The following is a 27,230-nucleotide window of genomic DNA, read 5'->3' on the forward strand; positions in this document are numbered from 1 at the left end:
AGGTCCACTGTCACCCTCACGTGACATCTTATTTGATTTGTTGTTATCTGTCTTCCTCTCTTCATGATCACAATAAATCTTTCTCTCTATCCACAAATCCACTCACACTCTCCTCTCCCTCTGTACCAACCCCCAACTCGACTCTCACTCTGTCAGAACCCCCCTATCTCATGCAGTGTGTCACACACTCACACACACACACATACACACTCGTGGCAGACAGATGTGGGGCTAGGCAGCACAAAGCCATGCTGAGTTGGCCTATTGAAACGTTTGTCAGGCCCCTCTGGGAGGCCACGCAGATCACTGACCACTGAATAAATGAACACACTCACGCATACACACACACAAACACACAGTCTCCCTTTGCGTCTGACTCTAACACACGCTGCCTCTCATGGGACTCTGCTGAGGTGGACAGAAGGTTGACCTCAAGGCTCTTTGCTCTTCATTTCTTTCATCTGGGCTCTTTTCAACTTCATCAGCATCAACAGGACTGCAAATATGATTTTTAAATGGGCCCACATTGTGGCAAGGTCAACTACTTCACGACACCAGAAAAAGCATACATTAGGTAAGCTAAAACCACATCATTTAGATTATTAAGGTTAACTGTCCAAATATTATAACTCAGGGTTGGGCAATATAAAAGTATATACCGTGGGACTGTTTCTACCAAGGCAGCCATCTCTTTGATATACTTGACTCCACTGGGACAATGCTGCACATCAATTAGTAGTAGGGTTCCATCGTAGACGCATAACACGCAAGGGTAAACTAAAAAGTAGTCCAGCGCTACAAAACAGCCAAAGGCACAAGATGAGGTAGTCATATAAACATATTTCAGAACCATGTTTCATGTCCTATGTCTATGCCTTTAAAAAAACAGGAAGAGTCCTGGTGGGCAGCTGGAGTCGATGACAGGGACAGTGAAATATTCCTCTGACTCTTCTTATTACAACAGGGGTCTGTAAACGTTTTTCCCCTTCTTTTATTTAAGCTTGCAACCAAATTAAATATCCAGTTCAATCCAGGGACCCAGAACATATTATTACTCTTGCCATGATGCATTTTACATCCTGACCTACAACCTAATGAACATTACAGTTGGTGAATTTAATGTACCAATGCATGTGATGTATAAGCCTGAATATTAAACAATACATATAAATATTTTTACCAGAAATAATTAAAAAAAGTGGGGTCATATTATTTTTGAGGACTACACATAATAATGTGAATGGTGAGAGTACCCTGCTCATACTTCATTTACATCAACAGTGTTGTAATATGGGGTTGTTAATGTTGCTAGGCTACTGTTGCTAGAGTTTCTTCACTTGTGAACAGTGACTCTGTTAGAGTTAGTCAGCATTAACAGTGTTTATAGTTAGCCCCACTTCAATACCCAGGAGCTTCTCATGGCTTGTGTCTTCTTTACAGCTGAAACAGACTGGGGACAGAATCATCTGTCATGCAGCCAAGAATTTCTAGTGTAAACTAAGTGTCATGATGAGGAACTCGAGAAGAAAATATGCTAACCTGCCGGGAAAAAAAGTCATTCTGACTACTTCCACAAGTAAGTATATGATGAGTGAATGAAAGAACGTCAGCGCAGATATGGGATTTATGCTGACCACCTTATCCTCTAACAGAGAAAACTCTCCTTACAGGACTAGTCTGACTGATATCATAGCTGTTATTAAGATATAAGCTAATACACTGCACAGCTGCATTCACTGGTAGTGTTATCACGGTACCAAAATTGGGACCCACGGTACAATACCAGTGAAAGTATCATGATTCTGAGTAGTATCACGATACCACAGCAAAAATGAGGCAGATGTGCCTTTTGTTATTTATAAAAAGATAAATCATTTTTCTATAATACATCAATGATATTTCAATGGAATAAATTTCTTATTGACTTATTCATACTTCAAAAACAGCATCAATAAGTGATTAACATGGGGGGGGGGGGGGGTCAAAATAAAATAAATAAATAAAATAAAAATCAACCAGCCACCCTCCTCCCCTGACAAGTAAAGAACAGTCCCTTAAGTGCGGTGAGGTTTGTGGAAATGTGAACGGCTCGTTTCTCCTCTGACACGTCACATACCTGTGTGCCGCCAAGGCTCGGCTGTTCAGGTATTTCTGGGCAGTCATGACGCCAAGGAAATTATTGGACCTGGAGCCGGGCTTCTTGGTCGCCGGTAAGCTGTTATCTTGCGCCGCGGAGCACTATGGCCGCCGTATCTGTGACCCCCATTCAACCCACAACCGGCAGGATTTGCCTTTCGTTTCTGCTGCTGGTTGTTTCTGTACTCGTACAGCATGCTCCTGATTTTTTCTTTTGCTCACACAAAACTATTTTTAGTCGCAAATGCGAGTAAAATGCTGGCACCATAGAGCTCTGTGGAAAACAAATCACTGTAGCATATATGAACAAATCTAGCCTACAAATAAAAATAAATAAATAATATCTTTCACTGCTCAAAGATACTCAGTAGCTCAGCTAATACCTGAAATGTCACTGGAAAACAAACCACTGCAGCGGCATATTGAGTGCCAGGTGGCCAGCGTGCACCGTTATTGGACAGCGTATGCCATTATTGGACAGCGCATGGAGACTCACCTTCTTGCGACTGGACTTTTAACTTATCCCACAGTAGCGGTACCATGAGGTACTGTAGTACTATGGTACTCCGACATTATGGTATCATATGTACCATGGAGTTTAAGTACCGTGGTCTACCGTTGGTACCAGTATACCGTGCAACACTATTAACTGGTTAATGTTTCTCTTTGGAATTCTAACACCAAAATTAGAAAATTAAGTAGACTTGCATTTGGCCTTTCTAATCTTCCAACCACTCAAAGCGATTTATGCTACACGCCCAAGGTGGGACCAAGTAATTGTTTTGCAAGTCACAAGTCTTTGCACTCAAATCCCAAGTCAAGTCTCAAGACCTTCGAGTCCTAAACAAGTAATAATGCACTCTTCACCAAATTTAGTGCTGTTTTAACTTTTAAAAATGTGTATTCCTTTGTTAAAACAAGTTTATTAAAAAGAGTGTTACTGAGCTTAATTTGCTGACATGGACTTTAATAGCATAATAACACTATCAAAGAGTACCACAACAGAATGAAGTTCATATGTTTCTGTCCTGTCTTGTTGCATTTACATCATCTCATATTGGGAAATTTCTATGACTTTCTGTTCCCAAATTGGCTGGGGGGATGGTATCAAGTACACTCAAGTCAAGAGACAAAAGTCCAAGTGAAGTCACGAGTTGCAAGTCTTTTTTGATTTTGTCAAGCTGAGTCCAAACTCATCAAATTTGTAGCTTGTGTCTGACTTGAGTCCAAGTCATGTGATTGGAGTTCACACCTCTGCTACATGCCACATTCACCCACATTCATTCACTGATAGCAGAGGCTGCTTCGCAAGGTGCCACCTGATCATCAGGATCTAATCTAATCAAATCATTCACACACCGATGTCACAGCCTTCAGGAGCAATTTGGGGTTCAGTATCTTGACTGAGAACATTCAACATGTGAATTGGAGGAGCCATTTGGTGGATGACCCACATTAACTTGTGAGCTACAGCCGCCAACAAGTGACTATAGTCTGACATATTTGTTGGTTATTTTCTTATAAGTGGGTTTTGCATTTTTGTTTAAATGTGTTAGTTATAATACACAAAACATGTTAAATATGATATCTGCTAGCTCACAATGTTTCTACAAAAGTCTTCTTCCAAAAACAAGTGGTGAAGGGTTGTCTTATTATCGGAGATGTCTCATGTATTTGAGTCATGCGGTATTTTTAGGGACTGTGCTAATGGACACCTTTTACTTTTTTCAAAGTCGAAATGACTACTTGAAGGTGGAACTTCAAATTATCCTTGTAGAATCTGGCATCACAGATGATTGAAAATTGTGATTCCCAAGAGAAAAAGCGGGGAAACCATTGCACTGCAGCACTGCCACAACCTGCTCATCAATATTCCCAGTAGTGGTCTGTCTGTGTGTGTGTGTTTGGTGTAACTGAAAGTGAGCCATGAATCGACAGTGGTTGGTCTTCTGTATAATGGATATTAGAGCCTTTTAATTACAGGGTTAATGCATTGTACTTCAACTTAGTCATAAGAATAGGAAAAACACACCAAATTCACATAAACACATCATCACCGAGATAAACACACCATCATGCACATGCACCCAAATACACACACACTCATTAGACGGGATCAGCCAGCAGGACACACCCTCCTCAGGGGACCTGCCTGGCCGTCTCCACCCTCTACAAAGCAAGCGTACAAATCTCCCATGAGCCGTGCATAAGTGAGAAAGAGAGAGCAAAGGAGGAGTTGGGGGGTTGGTACACAGGGGGAGGCAACGGCACCACACCCCCACCCACACACCTCCCATACCCCATCATTACTGTCCCAAAGCATCCATGAGGGGACTTAAAGAGAAACAGTGCTGTCCCCTCCTCCCTGTCCCTTTTCGCTTCCATCTCCTCCGTCTCCGCTGCCACCACCAACCCCCACCCACGGCCCCCAGATAACACCATGCAATTAGTGGCTCCCCACGCTCTTCTCATTCACTCCCTTTCTTTACTTATACATTTACATCTGCATCTCTGTATGACCGTCGTTCTCTCTCAGTACGTTTCTTTCCGTCTGACTTTCCAGTGGTGTATTAGAGATCAGAGTAACTGCAGACACACCCAAGACGTTACCCCACCAGGCAGCCCAGCTTTCTTGTACCCTTTTTCTGACCCTCCTTTGTCCCTTATCCATCTCGCATGTTTCCCTCTGTCTATCCATCCTTCTCTTGCTCCCTGAACAAAATTGCTATGATGAGCCCCCGGCGATACAACACTGTAATTGTGTTAACATGCCACTGCTTCCTGTCTGGCTAAAACTAACTTCCTGCTCACAAGGGCATCTTCTGTCAGCTGAAAAATTCTTTTGGCATGTACCTTACAGAGGAAAATGTCCACTCAGTGTTAACAGTCTGCTTTTAGGGTGTTTTTTTTTTTTTTACTTTAAACCTGCAGTAAGTTTTTTGGGCAAATTGGCAGCAGCTGAAGCAAGCTGTCAACACAACATTGCCAAAAAGATGATGATATGTCAAATGTGTTTGCAGACAGGCCCTTATTTACACATCCACTCTCTAAGTACATTCTGCTGGTCATACTTCTGCATTTCAACTAAAAAAGGAAACGTTTATTTTTCAACCTGGACCCTGTTCTCCCATATTTTTGTGTCAGAATCACTTTTTACACAGAGATCATGCTATGGGGCTGCTACGATGTCCCTCCTTTGTTACCTTTGCATTTTTACACAAAGCCCAACATTGGTGGCATCATGCTGCTCCAGTCTGTGATTTTAGACAGCATGCCAGCATCGCAGAAGCAAAAGAGGCGTGACGGGCGTGACATTTAACACAACAGCATCATCCTCTAGCGTAAGAGCTTTATAAACAATAACAATAATGTTCACATGGCAATAACAATTATTAAGTGTCCCTGTTATATGGCTGCTGATCTCATCCTATGCACAAAGGGTAAGGAGCTCCTGGACCTCATTGTTTTCCCAATTTGTGAAATTTTGTGGCGGCTGTTCTTCTTTAAGTGAGGTGCTAAATGCAACCAGCTGCTTTTTAAAACTTAAAAACTCACACCCATCCCATCCACAGTCCCATCCTACCTGCTGTCCCTGTTGTACAGATTTAATTTTGGCACTGTTACTATCTTTGCTGCTGGCTTAAAGGCAAGACAACTCTGTCCCCCCATTCTGTGACTGTACCTTTTCTAGAGAACGTCAAGGCGGCAAAACAGCATGAAATTCATGCCATGAAGAGGCAGTGTAAAAGGGGCTTTAGAGACTAATGAGAACTACAGTTTTTAAAAGAGATTCAGTATTGTGTGAGAGCACTATAACCACAGATGTGAAACAGGCTGCTGTGTAATATTCAAGACAATAGTGCACTGCCAATGTAAAAGCACCTGTTTTTGCCACTGACAGGCTCAGGTAGTTATCATAAGTGTCTAAAAGGAAATACAACATTTTTATTTTACCTTTTGTTTGTTTCATCTGGTTGTTATTGTGTCTCATTCTGAAGCCATTCCAGCTGTGTTTTTGCAGTTTTGCAAAAACAAACAGACCCAATCAAGGGAAAGGTAAGGAGAATGTTTTATTTCTTTGTCATACACTTAAAATAATAATCTGAGCCTGTCAGTGGCAAAAACAAGCACTTCTAGTGGACATACACTTACAGTGTGCTATTGCCCTGAATATTAAATTGGCTGCAGCTCTCTTGTTCAATATTTGACCAATTTCAAAAATTGTTGTTCCCATTAATCACAGACACAAAAACATGGGAAAATAGGGTCCAGGTTGAAAAATACCAAAGTTTCCCTTTAAGTGTGATTTTGAATACAGGACTCCTACTTGTAATGACAAGTTGTACTGGTACTTTTAATTAAATAAACACTAAGTATTTCTTCCAGCACAGCAGTTATTTTCCAAAGCACTGAATCCTGCCACTCACACACATTCACACACAAACCTAACCTCAAATGTGAATGTTCAAGAGTGAAATAATAACACACACAGGAACCCAAACTAATATACTCTATAATTAGTCCACAGTATTGACTACCTCCAGTAATGACTAGAGACAAACACACACACACACTCTCCCCTGTTTTCATTTATTTTCATTTAGCTGCAGTTGCTCCCCACAGCTGGAAAACTGCCCACAAAGCAAGAATAATGTAAACACACTGAACATCAGTCATCAGGACTTATTACTCAGTCTGTTCCTCCGCAGAAAATAATTACAGACACACACACATCCCATTCTGCCTGCTCCTCACCTGTGGACGTAGTGTAGCTGGTGAACGGAGTCAATGGCCAGTACCATCTCAGCCAAGTAGAACTTGGCCATCTCCTCCGGCAGCCGGTCCTCAAACTTACTGAGCAGAGTCAGCAGATCGCCACCCACATAGTAGTCCATGACCAGGTACTAATGAGACAAAGAGACAGAGAAAGATAGAGCGAGAAAATGAGACATAAATGTCAATTGCAGGTACTGGAAAAGAAATGATCTCTGCAGAACGAATAGCTCAATTTAAACCAAAAAATCAGTATAGTGTGAGAAAGTGAGATGATTTATGTATAAAACAATAAAAGAAAGTCACACAAGAAAGTCAAAAATATACCCCCCCTCCTTTTCCCAACCCTCCCCACTCTCCCTCCCTCTTTTCTCACAGTATCATTACTACAGAGAAGCACTGAGCTAGCCAGCGCTTAAACGGTTCTTAACTTTTGAGGTTTTCCTATAAATAGACGGCTGGACAGGCAGCGGTGTATATTTTTGGGGAGTGTCCTGTGTAAAGCATTTGTTGTGAGAATGTGGGAACTGGAATGACAAGCAGTCCTGGCATTTGAACTCAGGGTCACAGAGAGAGGACAGACTGTCAGGTTGGAGTGAGAACGACTGCCTTCGGCCGCCAGTGAAAGTGAGGAAGAGCTTGGCCCGCAACCAGTCAGCAAGCTCCAAAAGTCATTCTTTTGGTCTTTTACATAAATGTTTTTTGGCCGTGTTAACATCTGTTGCCCAATTTCCCACAACTCAGAGTCATGTTGTGCTTTGTGGTAAAAAGTGAATGTGCTGGTCAGCGCCTGGCAGGTCACCAGCCATCATGTGGAGGTGGTGCTGTTTTCTATAAATGAACTGGCAGGTGGAGCTACTCAGTAGAAGGCGGTAGTTGTTACTTTGGAAAGTACCAAGGTGCTGAAATGTGTGAGGTAAGGTGGGTAACACTAAAAGGGACAGCTCCAATTTTTTGAGGTAGGGTTGTATGAGGTTCTTATCCATGGTCAGTGTATTGGCACACCCCCAGTATGGAGAAGCAGTCAGGAGTACCACTATGGAAGCTTAGCAATGTACTGCTGTGGACGAGGACAGCAGTAAAACATATTTTAGCCACCTAAAAAATCTATATCAGCTTTAGTGTATGCTACATTCAGAATATTTTTACAGCTTTACCATGCCGTTGGACAGCAGTTTCCAACAGGGAACTGAAGCCATTATATTGCTCTCTTCTAAGCCAGACTCCATTAAGAAAGACAGTAATTATCACCACTGAACACAGGAGCTGCTGCTGATTTAACTCTGCCTCGATCAGTTAAGTTTGTTTGTTATTGTGTGACTTTGGCATTTAAAAGGGTTAGTTCGGATTCACCCAAGTCGCACAACAACACAAACAAACTAACTGAGGCAGTGATAGACCAGCAGCTCCGATGTTCAGCAAGCTTACATTACTGTTTTTGTTAAAGTAGCCTGGTGGCTTTGTTGAGAGCATAGATGCGGAAATGAAGCTGTTGATGGCTTACCTGTCAGAAAGGGCTGCCTGAGGCAAAGTAAAGTGGTGAAATCATTCTAAATATAGCATACAATTAAACTGATATTGACTTCCTTTAGGTGGGAATTTTTTTTAGATGGCTAAAATACATTTTGCAACTGTCCCCATCCACAGTAGTACATTTCTTAGCTTCCGTGGCGGCACTCCAGGCTGCTTCTCCAAATTGCGGGTGTGTCGAGCCCTATCTACTCTATGATCCAAACTATCCCTTTAAAGGGTATCTGACTCATTAGATAAGTAAAGGTTGAAAGTTCACTGAAAAAAGTTAAGGTTAAAACCCCAGCAGGAGGATTTCTGGAAATACACTCATGGTATCGAGTCGAAAAACCAACTTCCTGCTCATGAATACACACAGATAAAGAGAAGAAGAAGCTATGTTACCAGATTATTGTCGTCCTGGAAGGCGTAGTGCAGGGTGGTGATCCACTGACAGTCCCCATTTACCAACACATCCCGCTCCTCCCGAAAACATGCCGTCTAAAGAAAGATGCAAAAAACTTTATATGATATAAACTGACAACAACATAAGAGGATTGCAATTCAAATCTTTAGATTTACAAGTTAGAATACCTGCAAGTTATTCATGTTTATAACTATGTTTACCATCTATCAGACATGATTTTTCATGCTGTTTCTTGTGAAAGCAATTTGTTCATTTAATCAAATGTAATGCTATAAATTAAGTGACACACAATGTGATACCTCTGGTCACATGTCAAACATCAGGATCCTCTACAGAACTACATGCTCAGAATCAAGAAGGTTTCAGTGTCTTGGCTCAACTACAATTCAGCATGGGGACGCCTGCTTATCTTTTGGCATGCTGCTGTCTGGCAGTATTCATTTAGGTAACCTAGGTGTTGTCAGTTCTCTGCAATAACCTGATTTCTTTAAGACATTAAACAGAAACCCCCTTAATTGAAGAAGCCTTATTAACACAGCCAGATTTCTGCAAGAGAACCTGGGTCATCTACAGTATAACCTTAACTGGTTTCTACAAGGGTTTTAACAAGATTGCATCTAAAGACCCAGACCATCAATTCAAGATCTGACTAAGTTTAGTGAGACAATTTCTACAGCTGAAAAGTAAAAGTCAAACATTTGCACACAGAAAAATGTCAAAACCCACCCTGACCTCTCACTGTTTTCTTTTAGTCCAATTGCTCTGACCAAAATAAAACTCCTCAGGCTACAATGTCTTGCATAACTCTTGCCTTGGTTCAAAAACACAATACAAGATAGAAGAGAAACTTGAGTACTGATCATCTTCATGTAAACAAAGACTTTATGGTATTGTATTGCGAGTTGTTTTCTGATTTCCTACCTTCATATTTTTACTCTTACCTGCAGTGCTATTATTAATACATATTGTTTTGGCGTTGGAGATATTTGCTGTAGAGATGTCTGCCTCTTCTCCAATTTAATAAAACTATATGGCACTTGACTTGTGGTGCTCAAAGTGCCACAGAAACACATTTTAAAAACCGCATGCTTCCTTCAGCATGGTGATACAGTTAGTGGTTGTAGTAAGTTCCTACATAAACTGCTCACAACAAGGTCTGTGGATTATCTTGAGTAACCAGGTCATGATTTCTGGGAAAGAGACATTGCTGTTGAGTTTTTCAAGCTGAGTGCCATCTAGTTCCATTATATTGGAGAGAAGGCAGACATCTCTACGGCTGATATCTCCAACACTCACGCGCCTCATGCCAAAATAATCTAGACTGATAAACAGCACTAAAATATTTGTCTTTGATTTTGAAGTGAACTGTCCCTTTAACAAGATAACCCAATGATGAGGTGTCTTGTATGCATGTCACCATACTGCAGATACTGGATAGTTTCTCAGTATGAACTACACCACCCTGGCAGACATACTGTATACTTCTGTGATTTAGTGCAAGTCTCCCTTCGAGTCAGGCTCTCTATGTAAATACAATTTCAGAATATTGTTGTGTAAATGGGCCACTTTATAATATAAATCAACACCACATCCATATATGGGCCTTAGTCTTGCACTGAGAGGGAAAGAATCTCCAATAAATGTCAGCATTTAAAATACTTATATAGAGCTTTGATGTTGTCTGTCAACGACAATTACATGCTTAGTGTGCACTGTCTTGCTCTACATTGTTTCCCATGTCCACACGCACACACACACACACACACAGCAGGGACCAGTTTTGGCCTGTGACGTATGAGGCATGAAGATTGAAGACCCAGGGGACCGACAGGAATGTCAGACTGTCAGGAAGAGGTCGATGAGAAAAACATGCATCGGCAGCTCGTGCAGCTCAAGCAGCAACATGATCTGCAAGCCTTTATCAATAAAGGCCAGATCTGAGCTTTGATAGTGGACTAAACACTTTTTAAATTAATCATAAATACTCTTTTTTCTTATCAGATTTTCCCCAATGCTGCTCCAGAGGCTCAGTATCCAAAACCAGCAGCAAAACTGATGCACCCCAACCAAAGCCTTACGAGCCGGTGACTGATGCTCACCTCGGCTCGCTTCAGCATCTCCCACTTGTTGAGAATCTTCATGGCGAATACCTTGTCAGTGTTTCTCACTTTTACGACTGCAACCTGTGGAATGGGGAAAAAAAGAGTTGGGAGTGTTAAAAGCTGTTTCAATCATTTGTGTGACAGCAAAGTCAGACAAAGAATGTGACCCATGTTTAAAACATAGACCAACAGGAACATACCAAACAGATTCAATATCTTAGAAACAAAAGAACTGCAGAATAGTAATTCATGTGTGAACATTCTGAAACATTCATACATTTTTATAAAGTAAAAAAAAACAACTAAGTCTTCATCACTAATAGTAATGTTTAATACACCTCACAAAATAAGCCACAATGTCCCTACTTTAAAAGTTGTCGTGGCAGAGCAATGAAAGAACAAGAGGGAGATCATCTCAACACTTAGAAATTACACTGGGCATCGTGTGGCCTGGGGCTTTAAGGCACCAACCATGAAACGCAACATCCCCAAGAGTTGAGTAAACCCTCAAGAAAACAGGGCCACACAGGGAAGAGGAAGAAGAAGTGGATGAAAAGAAAGTGAGAGAAATAGTACAGGGTGGATGACAGGATTGAGAAATATCAGCTGTACCATGAAACAGGATGACGTTGAAATGGAAAAGAAAAAGAAGGGACAATAAAGAGAACAGGATGAGGAGAATCAGAAAGAGGACTGGAAGATGTAGAAGCTGAGGTGAAGAAAAGGACAGAATGTAGAGAAGAAGAGAAAGACTAGTAGAGCCAAGGAGGGAAAAGCAAGGGCAGGAAGTGACAACAGATACTAAAGTGCTGACCTAAAAGGCCAACAGATGCACTCCACCTGGAGCCACATCCACACACACACACACACAGCTGGACGCTTAAATATGATTCATGCTTCCTACTAGCAAAGTCTGCAGTTTGAGGAGAAAAAAAAAAAACTTGAACACTCCCCTAATCACTGTGTCCAATGATTTTTAAATGGGCACAAATCAATGGTGAATGGACAGATGTGATGCTCTGGAAGGAAGTCGCTGGTCACGGATTATTGATGTGGTCTTTACTATCAGAATCACACAGAAGCCATAAAAGTTTGTGTGTCATTAACTATCAAAACAACTTAGCAAGGAACCCTTCAAAAATAAGCTAAGATCATTTAAAGGTTCCATATTATGCTTTATGTTAAGGGTCATAATTGTATTTTGGGTTTCTACTGGAACATGTTAACATGCTTTAATGGTCAAAACGCACATTATTTTTCTCATACTGCCTGCCTAAATATATGTGTGCTCACCCTCTGTCTGAAACACTCCTTTTAGCACCCGTCTCTTTAAGTCCCCCTCCAGAAAAGCACAGTGTGCTCTGATTGGACAGTGTTTCCAGGTCTTCCACATCTTCCACATCATTGCAACTGGGGGAATGACTGTAACAGTACTGTAACAGCATGGTCTATCTTTAAGGACTGTTTCACTAGAATTGGATTGCTAGGTAACAGCTTTGGTCCATGTTTACTTCCTGTCAACTGGTGTTGACAGGAAATACAATGGGAGCCATTTAGAAAGTTTATGTTTTATAAGTTTGAAACTATCTGTTTAGTATAGTTGTGACATCACAACTTCATGGAAGTCCTGACGACGTGTTTAAAGGCACAGTTTCTGAATACAGACTATGTGCATTTCTCTGTGGACTGACTGTTTTGATACTTTCACAGGATTTATACAGCGCCTATACCTGCTTTAAATTATAAAGGACATGAAAATCAGATTTTTTACAATATGGAACCTTTAATGATGTGTCCCTTCATCATTTTAGATCATGAAACTACGCACCTAATATGTCCACAAATTCAATATGGGCCACACACATACGACTTACACTAACTAAAACTGACAGTAAACATAAAGTATAAAGATCTCCCATACTAAACTGATTGACTGCAGATTTTAATAGCCACAAGTGTTAGCCTATCAGTTATGGTTTCTCACCATTACCACCTTACACAGCTCACTGTTATGTTTCTCATACCCTCTTGTATCGTCTTAACAACATAACAACTGCCAACTATCCCCTCGCTGATAACTGCCATGAGAAACATCCCCGGCTCTGGCCTCACGTTTTGCCAAAAAAGGAGCTGCACAAGCTGCTGTGACAAACCACTGCGAGCTGAAAGCCAAAGCACATGTTCATGCAAACCTACATCCTGGCTGATTGCTTTCAGTCTCCTTTATATTTCTGTATGATTCTATTAATTCAAAAAGTAGATGCTATTTTTAATTTGGCCTCTTTAATGGTTGCCCGTGCACAAAAATATGCATAAATAGACGGGGGGGGGGGGGTTCAGGCAAGTAAACAGGCAGGAATTTGAAAGTGCACTGCACACACGCACACGGACGAGAAGTGAAACAAACACAAGCGCCTTATGCAGCAGAGGGGTCTGTAGTCTATTAAATGAGCTGGGGAATGCTGCTAATGCAATACAATGATAACATTCCTGCAGTGTTTGGATTTCCCCTAGTGATCCCTCACCAGAGGAGAGGAGGGATGGAGGAGGAAGAGAGGAGGACAGACAGGGGGGAGCACACTGTTCTTGGCAATGCCTTGCTGTTTTTGTCCTTTTCTTCATCTCTCCTCTATTCCCCCCTTCATCTTGTCCTCCCTGTCAGGCCTGGTGTCTACTACAGGGCCCAGAAAAGACTAACCACAGAGTTTACCTCTCTATTCCTGTCTATATTCACAGATAAAAGTGTGTATTGTATGTTGTTATCTTCTTAGTGCTGCTATTTCTACTTTATGTTAGCTGAGAGTTTCAACTGAGTCTTCAAATTTGGTTTTATCAGTCTGGAACAGGCATGAAACAAACCACAGCATTAATGTAATTATTCCACAGTCCAAGCACTTTTCAGAGTGGCAAAGACAGAGTGAAAACATGCCAGCTATCTGCCAAAATTACTAGAGAACTAACAGACTTCACAGCAAAGGCCATATTTAAAGCATCTGGCTGCTGACTAGCATTTTGAATTAAGTGTTTTTTTGACCCCATGCAACAGTACAATAATGTAGAACACTGATGGCCCATGACTTCATACCAACAATTATCATGGTGACACACATCTTGAGCAAGGCCAGACTTTTGGAGCAGACCTTGGCATTGTTTGTATCAAACACTATCCACTGAACTCCACCAGACTGAGCACCATTAGGCCTGTTTGTGTTGGTGAAGAGGTAACTGATACCTAATGGGTGCACTGTCAGAGGCAGGAGGCCAGTACACACTGATAAGTTCATCAGACGGGCTCCACAGCGTCACGCACCCGCGCTATTTCTCTGCCTGCTCCTGACAATGGGAGGATGAAATCAAAACATCCTGCACTCAAGATCTCTCGCCTCCCTTTCTGACTCAAGTATTTTTTCTTTACTTTGTTTTCCTGTGTCTCAGTCTGCCCATCTGGGCCTGTCTCTCTCTCCAACTCTGTCTGTTTTTTAACTCTGTGACTCTCTGGTCTTATATCTCTGTCTGACATCTGTACTCAGTTTTCTTTAAAATCTCCAAAACTGATGACAAAGAAATCATACCCTTGTAAATTTTCATGAGGCCTTCCCAAAATACCCATTTTCCATGTTTGCTTGGTCTGACCTTAGGTCAAATGGCTGTTATTACTGTCATCCAACTGGAATAGAGTAAGCCTTCCTAACTTTGTGCGGCCAACAGCCATAAAGAAAAGATGGCAAATGTGCCGCTTGGTGGTTTGCAACATCTCTCAGGTGCTCATCGCTAACAGCGCTTACAAACTTGTGTTATCAGACTGCTGTGGAGAACAATTTCAGCAAGTCCTGCCTTAATCTGATTCTTATATAAGGAAAGGAAAGAGAAAGATGATGACATAAACAAAGAAAATAAAGGCAAGGCGGGTTTATTTATATAGCACCATTCAGACACAAGGCAATTCAAAGTGCTCTGCAGGCACATACAACTACACTAAACATAATACATTAAGAGAGATAAACTGGAATTGCTGTCAACAGCGAATGCAAACGACAAATCTAGTCTTCTGCCAGTGGTGGCAAGTGGTAGGCAATGGTGAAATATGTGACATTAAAAAAAGCTGTGCAAAAAATTCAACTATTTTGACCACTGAGCCAACATATCAAATCAGCATCCAAGTATCATGATAGTACTGAATGGGGATGTAAGCATCTTCCGAGCCCTGCAAGCTCCTCATACCACTTGACTTCTTCTTCTTCTTTTTTTAATTCTGCTACATTTCCACATTTCTGTTTACTATACCATTACAACACCATCCACATTAACACACTGTGCAAGTGGGGCGTCCGTGGCTTAGTGGTAGAGCAGGCGCCCCATGTACAAGGCTGTTGCCGCAGCGGCCCGGGTTCGACTCCAGCCTGTGGCCCTTTGCTGCATGTCACTCCCTCTCTCTCCCCCCTTTAACACTTGTCTGTCCTGTCAAATAAAGGCTAAAAAATGCCCCCCCCCCCCCCATTATGTCTCTCAAGCTTGTACAAAACTCAACCAGCCCAGCTGACTTGGTGAAAAGGCACTGGAATGTTACCACAAGGTAGCACAATTCATGAATCACACCACCTCGCTGAGCACAACACGCTTGAAACACACACACACACACACACACACGACTCACGCATGCACATACCAGCACTCCCTGCAGTGGCTCAAGTGAGCACATTAGTATTTTGTGGCGGTTCTGCAGCTACATGCTGGCAGGTGTGCCCAAATCTCCATCCATCAATCTATCACTTTGGTGATTTCGCTCTGTCTCTATCAGAGTGTTCCAAGAGAACTCAGGAATTCAATAACTTGTTTGTACAGATGTGGAATTACACTTTCAGATTTGGAAGCGTGTAACTTGGCTCAAGATAATCAATTCAGTATTGAAATCCCACATCATCTGACATTCTTAAAAAGAGGCATGCACATGTCAAAACAATCCTGCTTAATGGTGAAAACTGTCGGCATGAAAAAGTTTCTTCACAGGACAATGACATTATATAAGAGTCTTGGCTGAGGACCACAATACCTGTCCCTCCAACATTCCCCAGCTTTGACATCATTACCTGAAACTCAGTGACAAATGAATTTCAACCTCCCTACGGGCACACATAAAAGCAAAAACTAAAACAAAAACATGTGAACACACACTGGTTGGTTTCACTGGCACTCTAATTCTTTTGCTGCTTGTGGGTTAAATGCGCAGGAAGAATTAAAAAGCTTTGTTCAAGCTGCAAGTAGAGTCATGCTCATGCAGCAGAGCAGTGCTACGCACTGCTGCTGGAATGCAGCAGAAAGTAATGTACTATCAAACACAGCAACACTCCTGCCTTTTATAACTCGGGTATTAAGGTATAATGGTACAAGACAATATATCCTGTTACTGACAGGTATTGTCCAAAGATCATACAACAAAATCTTTGCCGCAAGGGAGACTTTCCAGATTTTTGAATGTCTCCTGTCAAAACAGACAAGTAGAAAAAAAAACCACACACTGCACATGATGAATCAATATGAAAATGCTCCAAACTAACCCTTAACACCTGCTTCTTGTACAAAAGAGAAAGGGTGAAAACTAAATTGCAGGTTCTCAACTTGTATGGCAATGTTTTAGCCTGAGTGTCAGACTGAAGGTCCCAGAACCTTTAGTCTGACATCGCCTCCATTGAAGGCGATTTACACGGGGGAGGGAATTTGATTTTTCCCTAGCCAATCAGTAGAGATCAACGACTCACCCAGAATCTGACGTCATTAGTATCCATGCCTCGGGGGTGCCGAAAACAAGAGAGCATTGCCCGTTTAAAATGTCTCCGTCGTCGTGCACGCCCAGCTGCATCGCCGTTAAATCCAGTTTACCAGCTTCCTTAATTTGGTCCTCCATTAACGCGAGTAGTGGCGAAATACCTCAACAGCATCGTTAATGTGGTCTGTAGGATCTGTAGCGGTCGCCATTGTTGCTATCCTCACCAGTTCCCCACCGGCGTACAGCTTGACATCAGCGTGGCGCTGATTGGCTAATCGCTAGACCCGCCCCCACCCCCGGCGTTCATTGGTCCGTCCATCGTTTGGACGAGATAAATCGCAAATTCATTGCAGTATGCCAGACCAGAGATGCAAGCCTACTCAGTTGAGTGGGCGGGGTCTATGGTCTGGAACCAGAAAAAAACAGAAGGTGCATTACCTCTCCAAACGCTCCTCGTCCAATCACCTTGAGGATCTCAAAGTCTTCCTTGTGCAGGCGCATCTGCTTTACTTTGGAAGTGAAGGGTTTAGCTGTAGAGAGAAGGAAGACAGACGGATGGTTAATTCCAATCAGCTAGAAATGAAGGACTTTAAGCGTAGAGCACAAATAGCCAGTCAGAACACAAAAAGGCAGAAGTAGGATTCCCTGAAAGAATTACAGAACAAGAAATGTACCTCACAGGAAAATATCAAGTACATCCAGGACTAGAAGAATAGTTGTATTTCTAATCAAACAGAGTATTTCATGGTCTTTGACTAGGGATGCACCAACTGTAAAAAGTTTGGGCCGAAACTGATGTTTAAGCTAACAACTTGGCCAATAGCTGACGCCAATGTTTTTCATTGCTGTACTTTTTTTGTTGTTGTCGTTATTTATACCCCCTTTTGTGCTGGGGAAAGAAAGAATTCTTTATTATAAAAATACATGTTTAAATACATTCAGCCCTTCATCCCACCATTACTCACAACATCAGCCACCGCCATAGGTGAATGTCATCTTACTTGTTGATAGGTCGATGACAGTGAACAAGGTGAATATTGGTATCAGTATCAAGACTAGTCTAGTAATGAAGACTAGTCTTCGTTAAAATTTTCGTTTAGTCGACGGGGAAATTAGTTGCCAGGAACATCCCTACCTCACACTGCCTCTGCTAATGTCACTTAACAATAAATTATATAGGACATATGATATCAGGGCTTATTAAGATTCAGGAAAAACAAGCAGTGGTGCTACTTCACAAAACGGGGGCCACGAATCTAACTACACTGATAATGACATGAGAGGCTTCAGGATGTGTCTGATTCAGCTCAACAGGCGACTGATTGATCACATCGTATGCTGGCTTAGCAGTTAATCAGAGCAGCATGTCACAATGTCACACAGTTTTTAAAAATTGGAAAATTAATGGACAAACAACACAATCTCCTACGGTCAAGTGTTGATGTGGGAGAAAAAAAGCATAGAGCTGCACTGCAGACCACACACCTGACTAGAGATACTTAATAATCAGACACATTTTACCCAAAACAGCATTGAGCTGCAGTAAGTTTAAAGGTTATACTGACCAGTTGGACATGTTTCAACAATTGCTGTGATCAAACAGGAGACAGAAGTCAGTGCTTACCACATTTGCTAACTGATTACATGGAGGAAGGCCTGACTATTATTTTCATGATCCTCTTATCAACAAAACCCCCAATATTCATTAGTGAACTTGAATAAAACTGTCATCATGGCCTGATGGAAGAGTTCAGGCATTTTATGTGTCAGGAACCCATCATGAGAAAATGTACCCTTATCCTTTGACCCAGGCTTATGGAAACATACTTATGCTAGTCATGCGGTAACCCACTAGGGACCCACAATATTCCCCTAACTCATGACAGGCTGCCATGCCATTCTAAACGTACTTTATCAACGAGTTAGTGACCACCTGGACTTTTCTATAGCACATGACACCGGACGCAGAGAGGCTGAATGATAAAGCTAGCTATTGTTACGCCTGCAGTTATGGTTCCTGATGGAAAAAAGGACTTGGGAGGGATCTGCAAGGGTCGCCGGCGTTCTCTCACAAAGCTTAACAGATTTCATCTATGGCTGACAAAGTCAGCATTTCCCTCATTTGTGGAAAGCTATTCAAACACTTCCTGGTTTACATGATCCCAGCATGCCAAGGATAACCTGGATGGGCTGCAAGTTCACCAAGGTCAGCATTCTGGTTACACTGATACTCTGATTTTCTGATAACAGAGAAGTATACCATAGCTTTTTATTTCATAAAGTATGCAACACATCTATATTTAAGTAGTGATGTAAGTAGTGCTTTTTAAAAGCAAGATTAGCCCAGTTTAGTGTAATCAGCATACAGACGTGCAAGCATTCACATACAAATGCACTTCGATGTTTGACTTTTACATACAGCAACTCTTTTGGTTAACAAAAGACAAAATCTCACTCGACTACACAAACAATGTTTTTTGTTTTTGGGTGCTGCTTGTGTGTGTGTGTGTGTGTGTGTGTGTGTGGGAGCTGACCACCAGCCAAGTTGACACTCTGGCCCCGTCTGCAATCCCTAACTGCCCAAACATCACGCTAAACTCATCTGGTTGCCATGACTTTACAGAACCTCCAGTGTTGAAGAAAAAGACCATTCTCCCACTGTGAAACACAGAAATGCCTGCCGGAATAAAACAAACAGGTCACTCATGGCTCAACAACCTCTTGCTCTCACACTCCCTCCTGACTCCGCTGGCCTGGCTTGCAATGGCTGCAGGGCAGAGGGAAAGCAGAGGCCAGTGCAGTGTGCCATATCCTGGCGTGCATTACTACAGACCATGTACACACATAAATACACAAACAGCACGGCTGTTGCACTGAGTAAGGCTGGGAACACCTGACGGGAAAAAAATGCTTAGTCATTTCTTTCATTTCCTTGCAGACCAGTTACAGAGCAAGTAGACCAGAAACATTTAAACTATGTCTAGCGGTCGATCAACCCTGTTGTATGTGGGAATGTGATCCAGCTCCCGCAAGTCTGCTAAAATGATGACGAACAAGAATGTGACAAACAACTAAATTGGTCTTTCTGAGATGTTCTTGTGCATCTTTGCTTCTCTTTCTTCATGCATTATCTAACAGCCTAGCACTACATCTTCCAACAAAAATACAAAGTCTAAAACAGAGAATGATACATGGCGTGCTGACCTGGAAAGACCCAAGATTCACAGCTAGAAACAACATATCACATCAAGACTAAGATACAGATGGCTGGCTGGCAAAACACACTGTCTAAATTGAATTTACTTCACAATGTTAACCACAAAACTCATTTCAAGCTATAAAGATGATATCTCTGTGTGTTTGATATTAAAAACCTTGGTTCTGTTAAAGTAATCTTAGAGAGGTTGTCCTCCATAAGGACGTGTGTCAGCTTGGCATTGTTTGATTTTATGACCCCATGATTTAGGACAGGCAGATCACATGCAACTGCCAAAGTGGCTGGCGGACGAACTCATAAGAAACTAGCCAGATTTACCACCCTTTGGCTCAGTGCTGGTGGTGATTTCCACAGCACATCCAACTCTTTTCAACTGAATATCTGCCAGAGCGCTCTCTTTCAGCCAGCATCTCTAACCTGACATGGCATGTTTGCCAGGGTACAAGATAATATCAACAACTAAATCCCTTTGGATTCGTATTAATTCGTGTATCAAAGGAAAGCAGCAACACGATCGGGCGAGAGATTAAATCTATTTAATATGGCCGTTTTTCATGATTAAAGCACAGACATGAGATTCTCCTCAGATTAGCTTCAGAGGGAAGAGCAAAAGTTTGTATTCAGATGTGGTCACACACAAATTGTTTATAACTGGATTCTTTATTTAATTTCAGCTAATGTGTAAATTGTGAGAAAAAAAAAATCACACAATTTATGACAGTGGTTCACAACAAGTTGGAAAGGAATATATCTGTTTTCTCCATAAGAACAAGTAGTCATAATCCTCTGTGTCATATACTTAGATTTAAAGTTAATGCATGAGAGGAACACATTACAGTTTTTTTTGTCATGAGCACTTTTTATTTATTGTTAATTGCCGGAATGTCTTAAGTATGATGACTATACCCCTCAAGGTAGCCTATATTGACACTGTTCACTGAGGACAGCCATATCAATAACTGCCATTATCTCAAGAGGAAGGCTACATTAATTTAGCACAGTGCACACAAACTATGCAGTCACATTTGCCCCCTCCCGATCAAAGCAAAGGGCACTATCTGTCCTGAAGGGTTAAAGCAACTGATGTGGACTAATGTTACGTTTAAAGACACATCTTTGGACACTGCTTGCTTCCCATTCAGTTGTCATCTTGACCAGTGCTGCTGGGAGGACAGCTAAGCCATCTCTCAGTGATCTTAACTGCCTTGCTTCGTCACCCCATTTTTTCATTTAAACTGATCTGACAAGGTAGATTAGTTTTTGAACTGTATTGCTTTAGGTTAAATGGCATGTTTCAGATCCACTTCAGGTTTAACTCGTACTTATACGAGTCAGAGCTCACAGGGTGGCAGGCCAAAGAGTAGGGGGAACAGAGTCAGCCTAGCTGAGAGGGAGAAAACACTGATTAGTAGCTGCTTGCTGACTCAGGCGCTCCACTAAACCAGCCACATGAGAAATGTCTTTCATCTCTGAGCCAGGAGCCCACAGGCCCTGTCCACAACAAAGCACACGTACAAACATAGAAACACACTGATATGTTCACACACACACACACACACACACACACACACATATATATCTTGTTCCCTACATCTGATTTGGACACATAATTGGTGGCTATAGCTGTGGTCCACTAGTAAAAAACATTACGTCGTATGTCATTTCCTAAACACTTCTCCTTGACCTTGATAGAAAACATCATAAGGTCAAGAAAAGATATAAAAAAGAATTTATAAGGACTTAGGAATAGACAACCGCGATGGTATACATAAAAGAATCTGACTGCACTTACACTAGGCACCGTAATTATGTGACAGCGGATGTTATTGATGTGGGTCTGCCGTGGCGAAACTACAATGTTCTAAAGATGAACCACTGAAAGCACATCTAAGATACTTCGCCCTGTGCGTTCTTACTGAGTTGTTTCATGCAGGCTATATAAACCTGGACAACCCGGCCAGTCAGTCACGAAAATGAAATGAAATGACTGTCACACTGAGAATGATTGCTCACACTCACCCTCCTGTCCACTCCTATCGACATGCTAAGACAAGCACTCATTCTACCACCTACTGCCACACCAAATTCCATTCTCAGATTTACCACTTTAATGTTTCTTTAAATATTTACTACTACCAGGCCTCTACAATTATAGAGGAAACACTGAAGTGGTTTATTGAAGTGCACAGCATCTATTAACCTGTTATTGTGGCCTGTAATTTATAAATGGCATTCAATTGTGTGTATTTGTAAGTGTTTTGGTGACACTAGACCCATATGTCAGTATGCAGGTTCCACATATAAAACACCCCGACTTAAACAGGAACCTCCTGTACTCACTAAGCTCACATTTACCCAGGGATCAGTGTCTGTATTTTTCTTGTAGTAGAGATGGATGCATAGTGACATACATACAGTTTTACAACAAAGGAAAAAAAATACCATACAGTTTGGTCATACATCTTAACTCACTGGCAAAATATACAGGAAGACCTAAACATAGCAACCGTTGCTATGACAAGGTGTGGTAGGAACCCCTGGCAACGCTTGGGAAAGTGACTATCCAAGCTTTAGCATGAGTGGAGCTCTTTGTTTTTATAGGGTTTTGCAATGTGTAGGGCAAGTGAGCCAAGACTGGAAAAAGATGACATGTCAGTCACATTAATGTACTGCGTGCTTTGTGGGGAAGACATCCATCCGCAGATGCACGATGAGCGCATAGATAAGGACACAGAAACATTGACATACACATACACGTGAAGCATGTTACTGTGCAAAATATACACATGTTCAGCAGTGGGCCTTAGGATGCAGTGAAACTGGAAAAACATGAGTGACGCCACCTAATCCACATAGCCAGACTGGTTTAGCCCAAAATGCTGAGTGCTTATCAGGCCCATCTTGCTCCATGCCGACAAGAGAAGTCAGAGCCATTTTTGTGTGAAATTTGGTAACTACAGGCAAGTGTGTTCACTTAGCAGCCGGCCCGCAAATGATACGCTCAGTTCTCACAACAGGCCTCAGCTTGGGTCTCTTCCACGCTATGTCCCCAGGGTGTGTTCATGTGAAATTTGTCAGTGTGTGTGTCGTGAGCATAGCAAGTCTGTTGTACTACATGCATGGTTTCTGTGTGTGACTCAGCGCTGGGCGGAACTATATATATACATATATATATATATATAAAACAAAAAGAGAACTTATCAGTAACTTATAATTTTTCCACAAACTTAAGTTTTGTTACTTTTCCCTTGTTGTTCCATATAAGTTTTAGAATAGTGAAAATTTAGGGGAAAAAAGAAACGACTTGAAGTATTGCAGCAAATTGCAAGTATGCTGACTGTCAAGGGACTGTTATGAGTGTGCGTCATGTTCTGTGTTCTTTAGTGCAAAATGGCACACCCACCACTTAGGTCAATATTCCAGAAAAACAAACATATACAGTCACCTGACGCATACAGTCTGTCTAATATTTCCCCAAGTCCTGGAGCAGAGGTGTGTGACATGCTGCAGAGGTCAAAGTCCCCAAACGGAGCAGGCTTCATATATGTTAAAAGGCTTTTAAATGTTTTCTCACAGAGAAAATTGTAGCTCTAAATTCAGAAATACTCAAGCAAAGAAACCACAGGGCATGTTAAGAAGTAACCTTTCCCGGCATTGATGTGCCTGTGTGTATGTTATAAACTGAATGTACTTTTAAGAGGAATTGTTTGTTTGTGTCTTAGAGCTAATTTGTGCATGCTACATGAGTCATGCATTTCCAAGTATTTATCTACATACGTAATTGTTGCCTCTCCTACATGCAAGTTCAGCAGACAGTGAATCAGTGAGGAAAAACAAGAAGAGTAAAGAAAAACAAATAAAGAGGGGAGCTACACAGGGAATCAGAAAGAGTGGTGATCCAGGTAGACAAAAAGACAGAATCCCCCTTTGCACTGCCTCTTCAGGACGGGACTTTAACACCATTATGCCGCCTTGCTGATCCATAAAGATTACAATTGTAGAACGGGGGGACAGAGTTGTCTTGCCTTTAAGCCGGCATTGGAGGTAGTAACAATGCAGAAATGGGGTCTATATAAAGGGAACGCCAGCAGGACAGGAAAATGGGCAGACGAAATCAGCTGCCGATATAACACGGACAGTTAACGATTGTTAACGCAATGTTATGCTATTGTTGCTATTTATTAAGCGCTGCCAACGTGTATGTTTTAGATACAAATCTCATAATTTTTTGGACAGGGCTTCAACTAACAACTACTTTCACTGTTGATTAATTTGTCGATTATTTTCTTGATTAATAGATTGTTTGGTCTATAAAATATGACAAAATGGTGAAAAACGTCAATTAGTGTTTCTTAAAGTCCGAGATAACATCCTCAAATGTCTTTTTCTGTCCACAGCCCAAAGTCATTTGGTTTCCTGTCATAGAGGAATTAAGAAACTGGAAAATATTCACATTTAAGAGGCTGGAATCATTTTTTTATATATTACTCAAACCAATTAATCGATTATCAACACAATAAAGCAATAGTTCTATTTACTTAAATGTTGATTAATATGTAGGCCTATGTGACACACTGAAATGACAGTATAGCCCTTTAAATTCAGCCCAACTTATTTTCCACAAGCTACTTAATCCAAATACTGAAGGTCTGGATTTAAAACTATAAAGCTGATCATCTTAAATTGTTGATATGAAATGGATGAAAGCTTAACTGGGACACTGTCAATCCTGAAACTGACATGACGTGATCCACTAGACGAAAGACGTATTACTTTGTTGGAGTTGTGGGAACTACAGAAACTGTCCACTGGCGATTGGAGCTTCAGTAAGCAGGAATAATCACAAAAAAATCTGTAATTACAAACTCCTGAGTTCTACCTAAATACAGCTCCTGTTGTCTAAAACTATTGAGGTGATTTTTGGTATGATATTAAATATTTGTCTGACTGTTACACAGTTTGACCGGCTGCTTACTCCTTTCATGAGAAACAGAGACAGAAAAGAGAAGAACAGGAAAAGTAATCAGGTTCAGCTCATGGGGGAAAGTGGCAGGACAGAGAGAATGCTAGAGAGAAGAGTGAGACACAGAAGGCATCACATTCTTTGGCCCAGTCAGCAGCTGAGCCAGTTACAGTAAGTGTCCAACCCTTACACCCGCACCGTGCTCAAACCCCATCCCCAATTCCAGAGTGGGACGGAGGGACATCTGGAAGCCATAACGGGGATTATTTACAACCACAGTGAGGTAACGACACAAAAATGCCGCTTGCAAGAGAGAGACATGGGAGACGGAGAGATGGAGAGAGAGAGAGAGAGAGAGAGAGAGAGAGAGAGAGAGAGAGGCTTTTCAGGATATGACATGAAGACTGAGAATGGCAGAGAGGAAAGGAAGAGACCTGGGAATGGCCTTTCCTTCCAATGGACCATGCCGGGACTGCTGGAGGGGGGCGAACACCTCATAAGCAGGCTGAGAGTTTTCCTAGAGTGAGTAAATCCTTGCTGAGGAAATGCTCTGCGTCATAAAAAGGAGCAAATGATAGGTCTGAATCACTCTGGCCTATGTGCCAAGGTCATAAATGGCCAGTCATGACTATGGGCATGATTTTTTTTTTACAATTTATTGTGACAACCAATGAATACTGCTGATGGGAAAAATGTTGCTGTCTCAAGGAATCTGCCATTTAATGATCACAAAACGTGTACCCCTTTATTTTTATAAAAGTCAAATAATTGTACCAGCTTGCATTTTCCTATTAAATCACATGGTTACAGGCTGTTTCTAAACGCTGCTGCTGGCCAGGCTGTCTGTTACATTACCTTCTTATTCAAAATGGCTATGTATGTGACATTTCAGTGCCACTGTGTCAACAGACACCCCAAAGCCAACTCAATTTCACAAATCATCCCATCACTGACACAAAGTGCAATAGGGCTTAAACTATCCCCAAAAAGTGTATGTAGACTACTAAGCTTCCAAATGAAGGACTTCAGTATTCATTTGTATTTAAAAAAAAAGTTAAAAACTGTCCCCAACCCATCATGCCCTAGTTATTATGAATAAAAGGCTTTAGTCTCCGAGAAATAACAGCTATCTTATTACGAAAGTACTTCCTGGTTGAATAAAGGCCAAATTAACACAACTGAATAAATAGCACACCAAGGTCATCAAAGGAAATATTAAAGCTGCGTGATTCTAATAACCTAGTCCTTAAAAGGGAAAGAGACTCAGTGCCAGAAGCACTTCAAAAAGACAGCCCTTTCAGCAATTCAATTGCAAGTAGCTTAAAAACATCCAGTAAATTACCTAAATTACAGATGGAAATAGAACCAGGCTCCTTTATGTCACAGCCAGAGGTTATCCTGGCAGATGTGTGTAGGGAGGCACAACCAACCCCAATAAACGTTTTTTCCGTGTCTTGCTTTCTCATATGACACGTGCACAGCTGTCTGATACCCACAGGCAGTGCCAAGGGGCACTGAAGGCGCCCAAACACGTATTTTGCCATATATGATGCCTGTCAGCTATCAGACATGTGGGGGTGCTTCTTTAAATCATTGATAGGCACCGGAAATTCATGAAGGGCAAACGGGGAATCACTTACATAGCACGTAAACATGCCTTGGAGCATTAAATTGCATTTAATGCTAGACTGCACACTAGCAACACCAGAATTCCCAATGCTGTCTGTCTGCAATAACCCTCCCCGCCCCCTCCACTCAACCACAGCCAACCTCAAGTTCCCCTCAATGCCGTTTTCCTTTCGCTGCCATTCCTCTCTCTTTCCATCCCTTCATCTCTTTTCCTACATTTCCACTCTTCCCACTGAGTTCTCCAATTTGACCCCATCTCTCTCTGGGTGTTTCTTGTTCTTTCCCTCTTCTGCTTCAGTCCGTCTTTCTTGTCCTGTCACACTAATAAGAGAGCAGGAGTGGTCAGAGGCCTTAAACTAAACAATCTGTGCCCCACGGCATTAAACACACAAACAGGATGTTCCCAAAATATTAAGAAACCACAAACACCAAAGTAAAGGAGGGAGGCAGGGCTTGACAAAACAATAGGTGACACATCTAGAGTGTGTTAAAGTGCAAAGACTGCTGCAGTGAGCATACACCCGGGCCAGCAACGTGAGAAAAACTGCCTTGCAGGGGCTGGGCTACATCAGTTTCTGCTGTCTGTACAGGAAGTGTTCCCAGTGCTTCAAAGAATTCTCAAAGCCTGCACATGGACCTGCTCAACCCACATCGCAAACAAGTTGATTTACACAATTCTGTGTCAACACAGCCTCCTGATACCATCTGCA

The 27,230-nt window shown here is 41.7% G+C and overlaps 1 protein-coding gene across 8 annotated transcripts in view; it reads right to left on the reverse strand.

The window, feature by feature from the left end:
• The window catches only part of cdc42bpab (CDC42 binding protein kinase alpha (DMPK-like) b), a 92,583-nt gene that overhangs the window by 38,215 nt on the left and 27,138 nt on the right, over positions 1-27,230 (reverse strand). For all 8 annotated transcript variants that reach the window (XM_078174060.1, XM_033649126.2, XM_033649127.2 and 5 more), the window contains exons 2-5: positions 17,150-17,241; positions 10,945-11,028; positions 8,824-8,919; positions 6,892-7,040 (exon numbers count right to left, since the gene is read on the reverse strand). In XM_078174060.1, coding sequence (XP_078030186.1) covers positions 6,892-7,040; positions 8,824-8,919; positions 10,945-11,028; positions 17,150-17,241 — 421 coding nt within the window. The remainder of the gene's footprint in view (positions 1-6,891; positions 7,041-8,823; positions 8,920-10,944; positions 11,029-17,149; positions 17,242-27,230) is intronic.

This window comes from Epinephelus lanceolatus, chromosome 13 (genome assembly GCF_041903045.1).
Source record: "Epinephelus lanceolatus isolate andai-2023 chromosome 13, ASM4190304v1, whole genome shotgun sequence".
NCBI lineage: Eukaryota > Metazoa > Chordata > Actinopteri > Perciformes > Serranidae > Epinephelus > Epinephelus lanceolatus.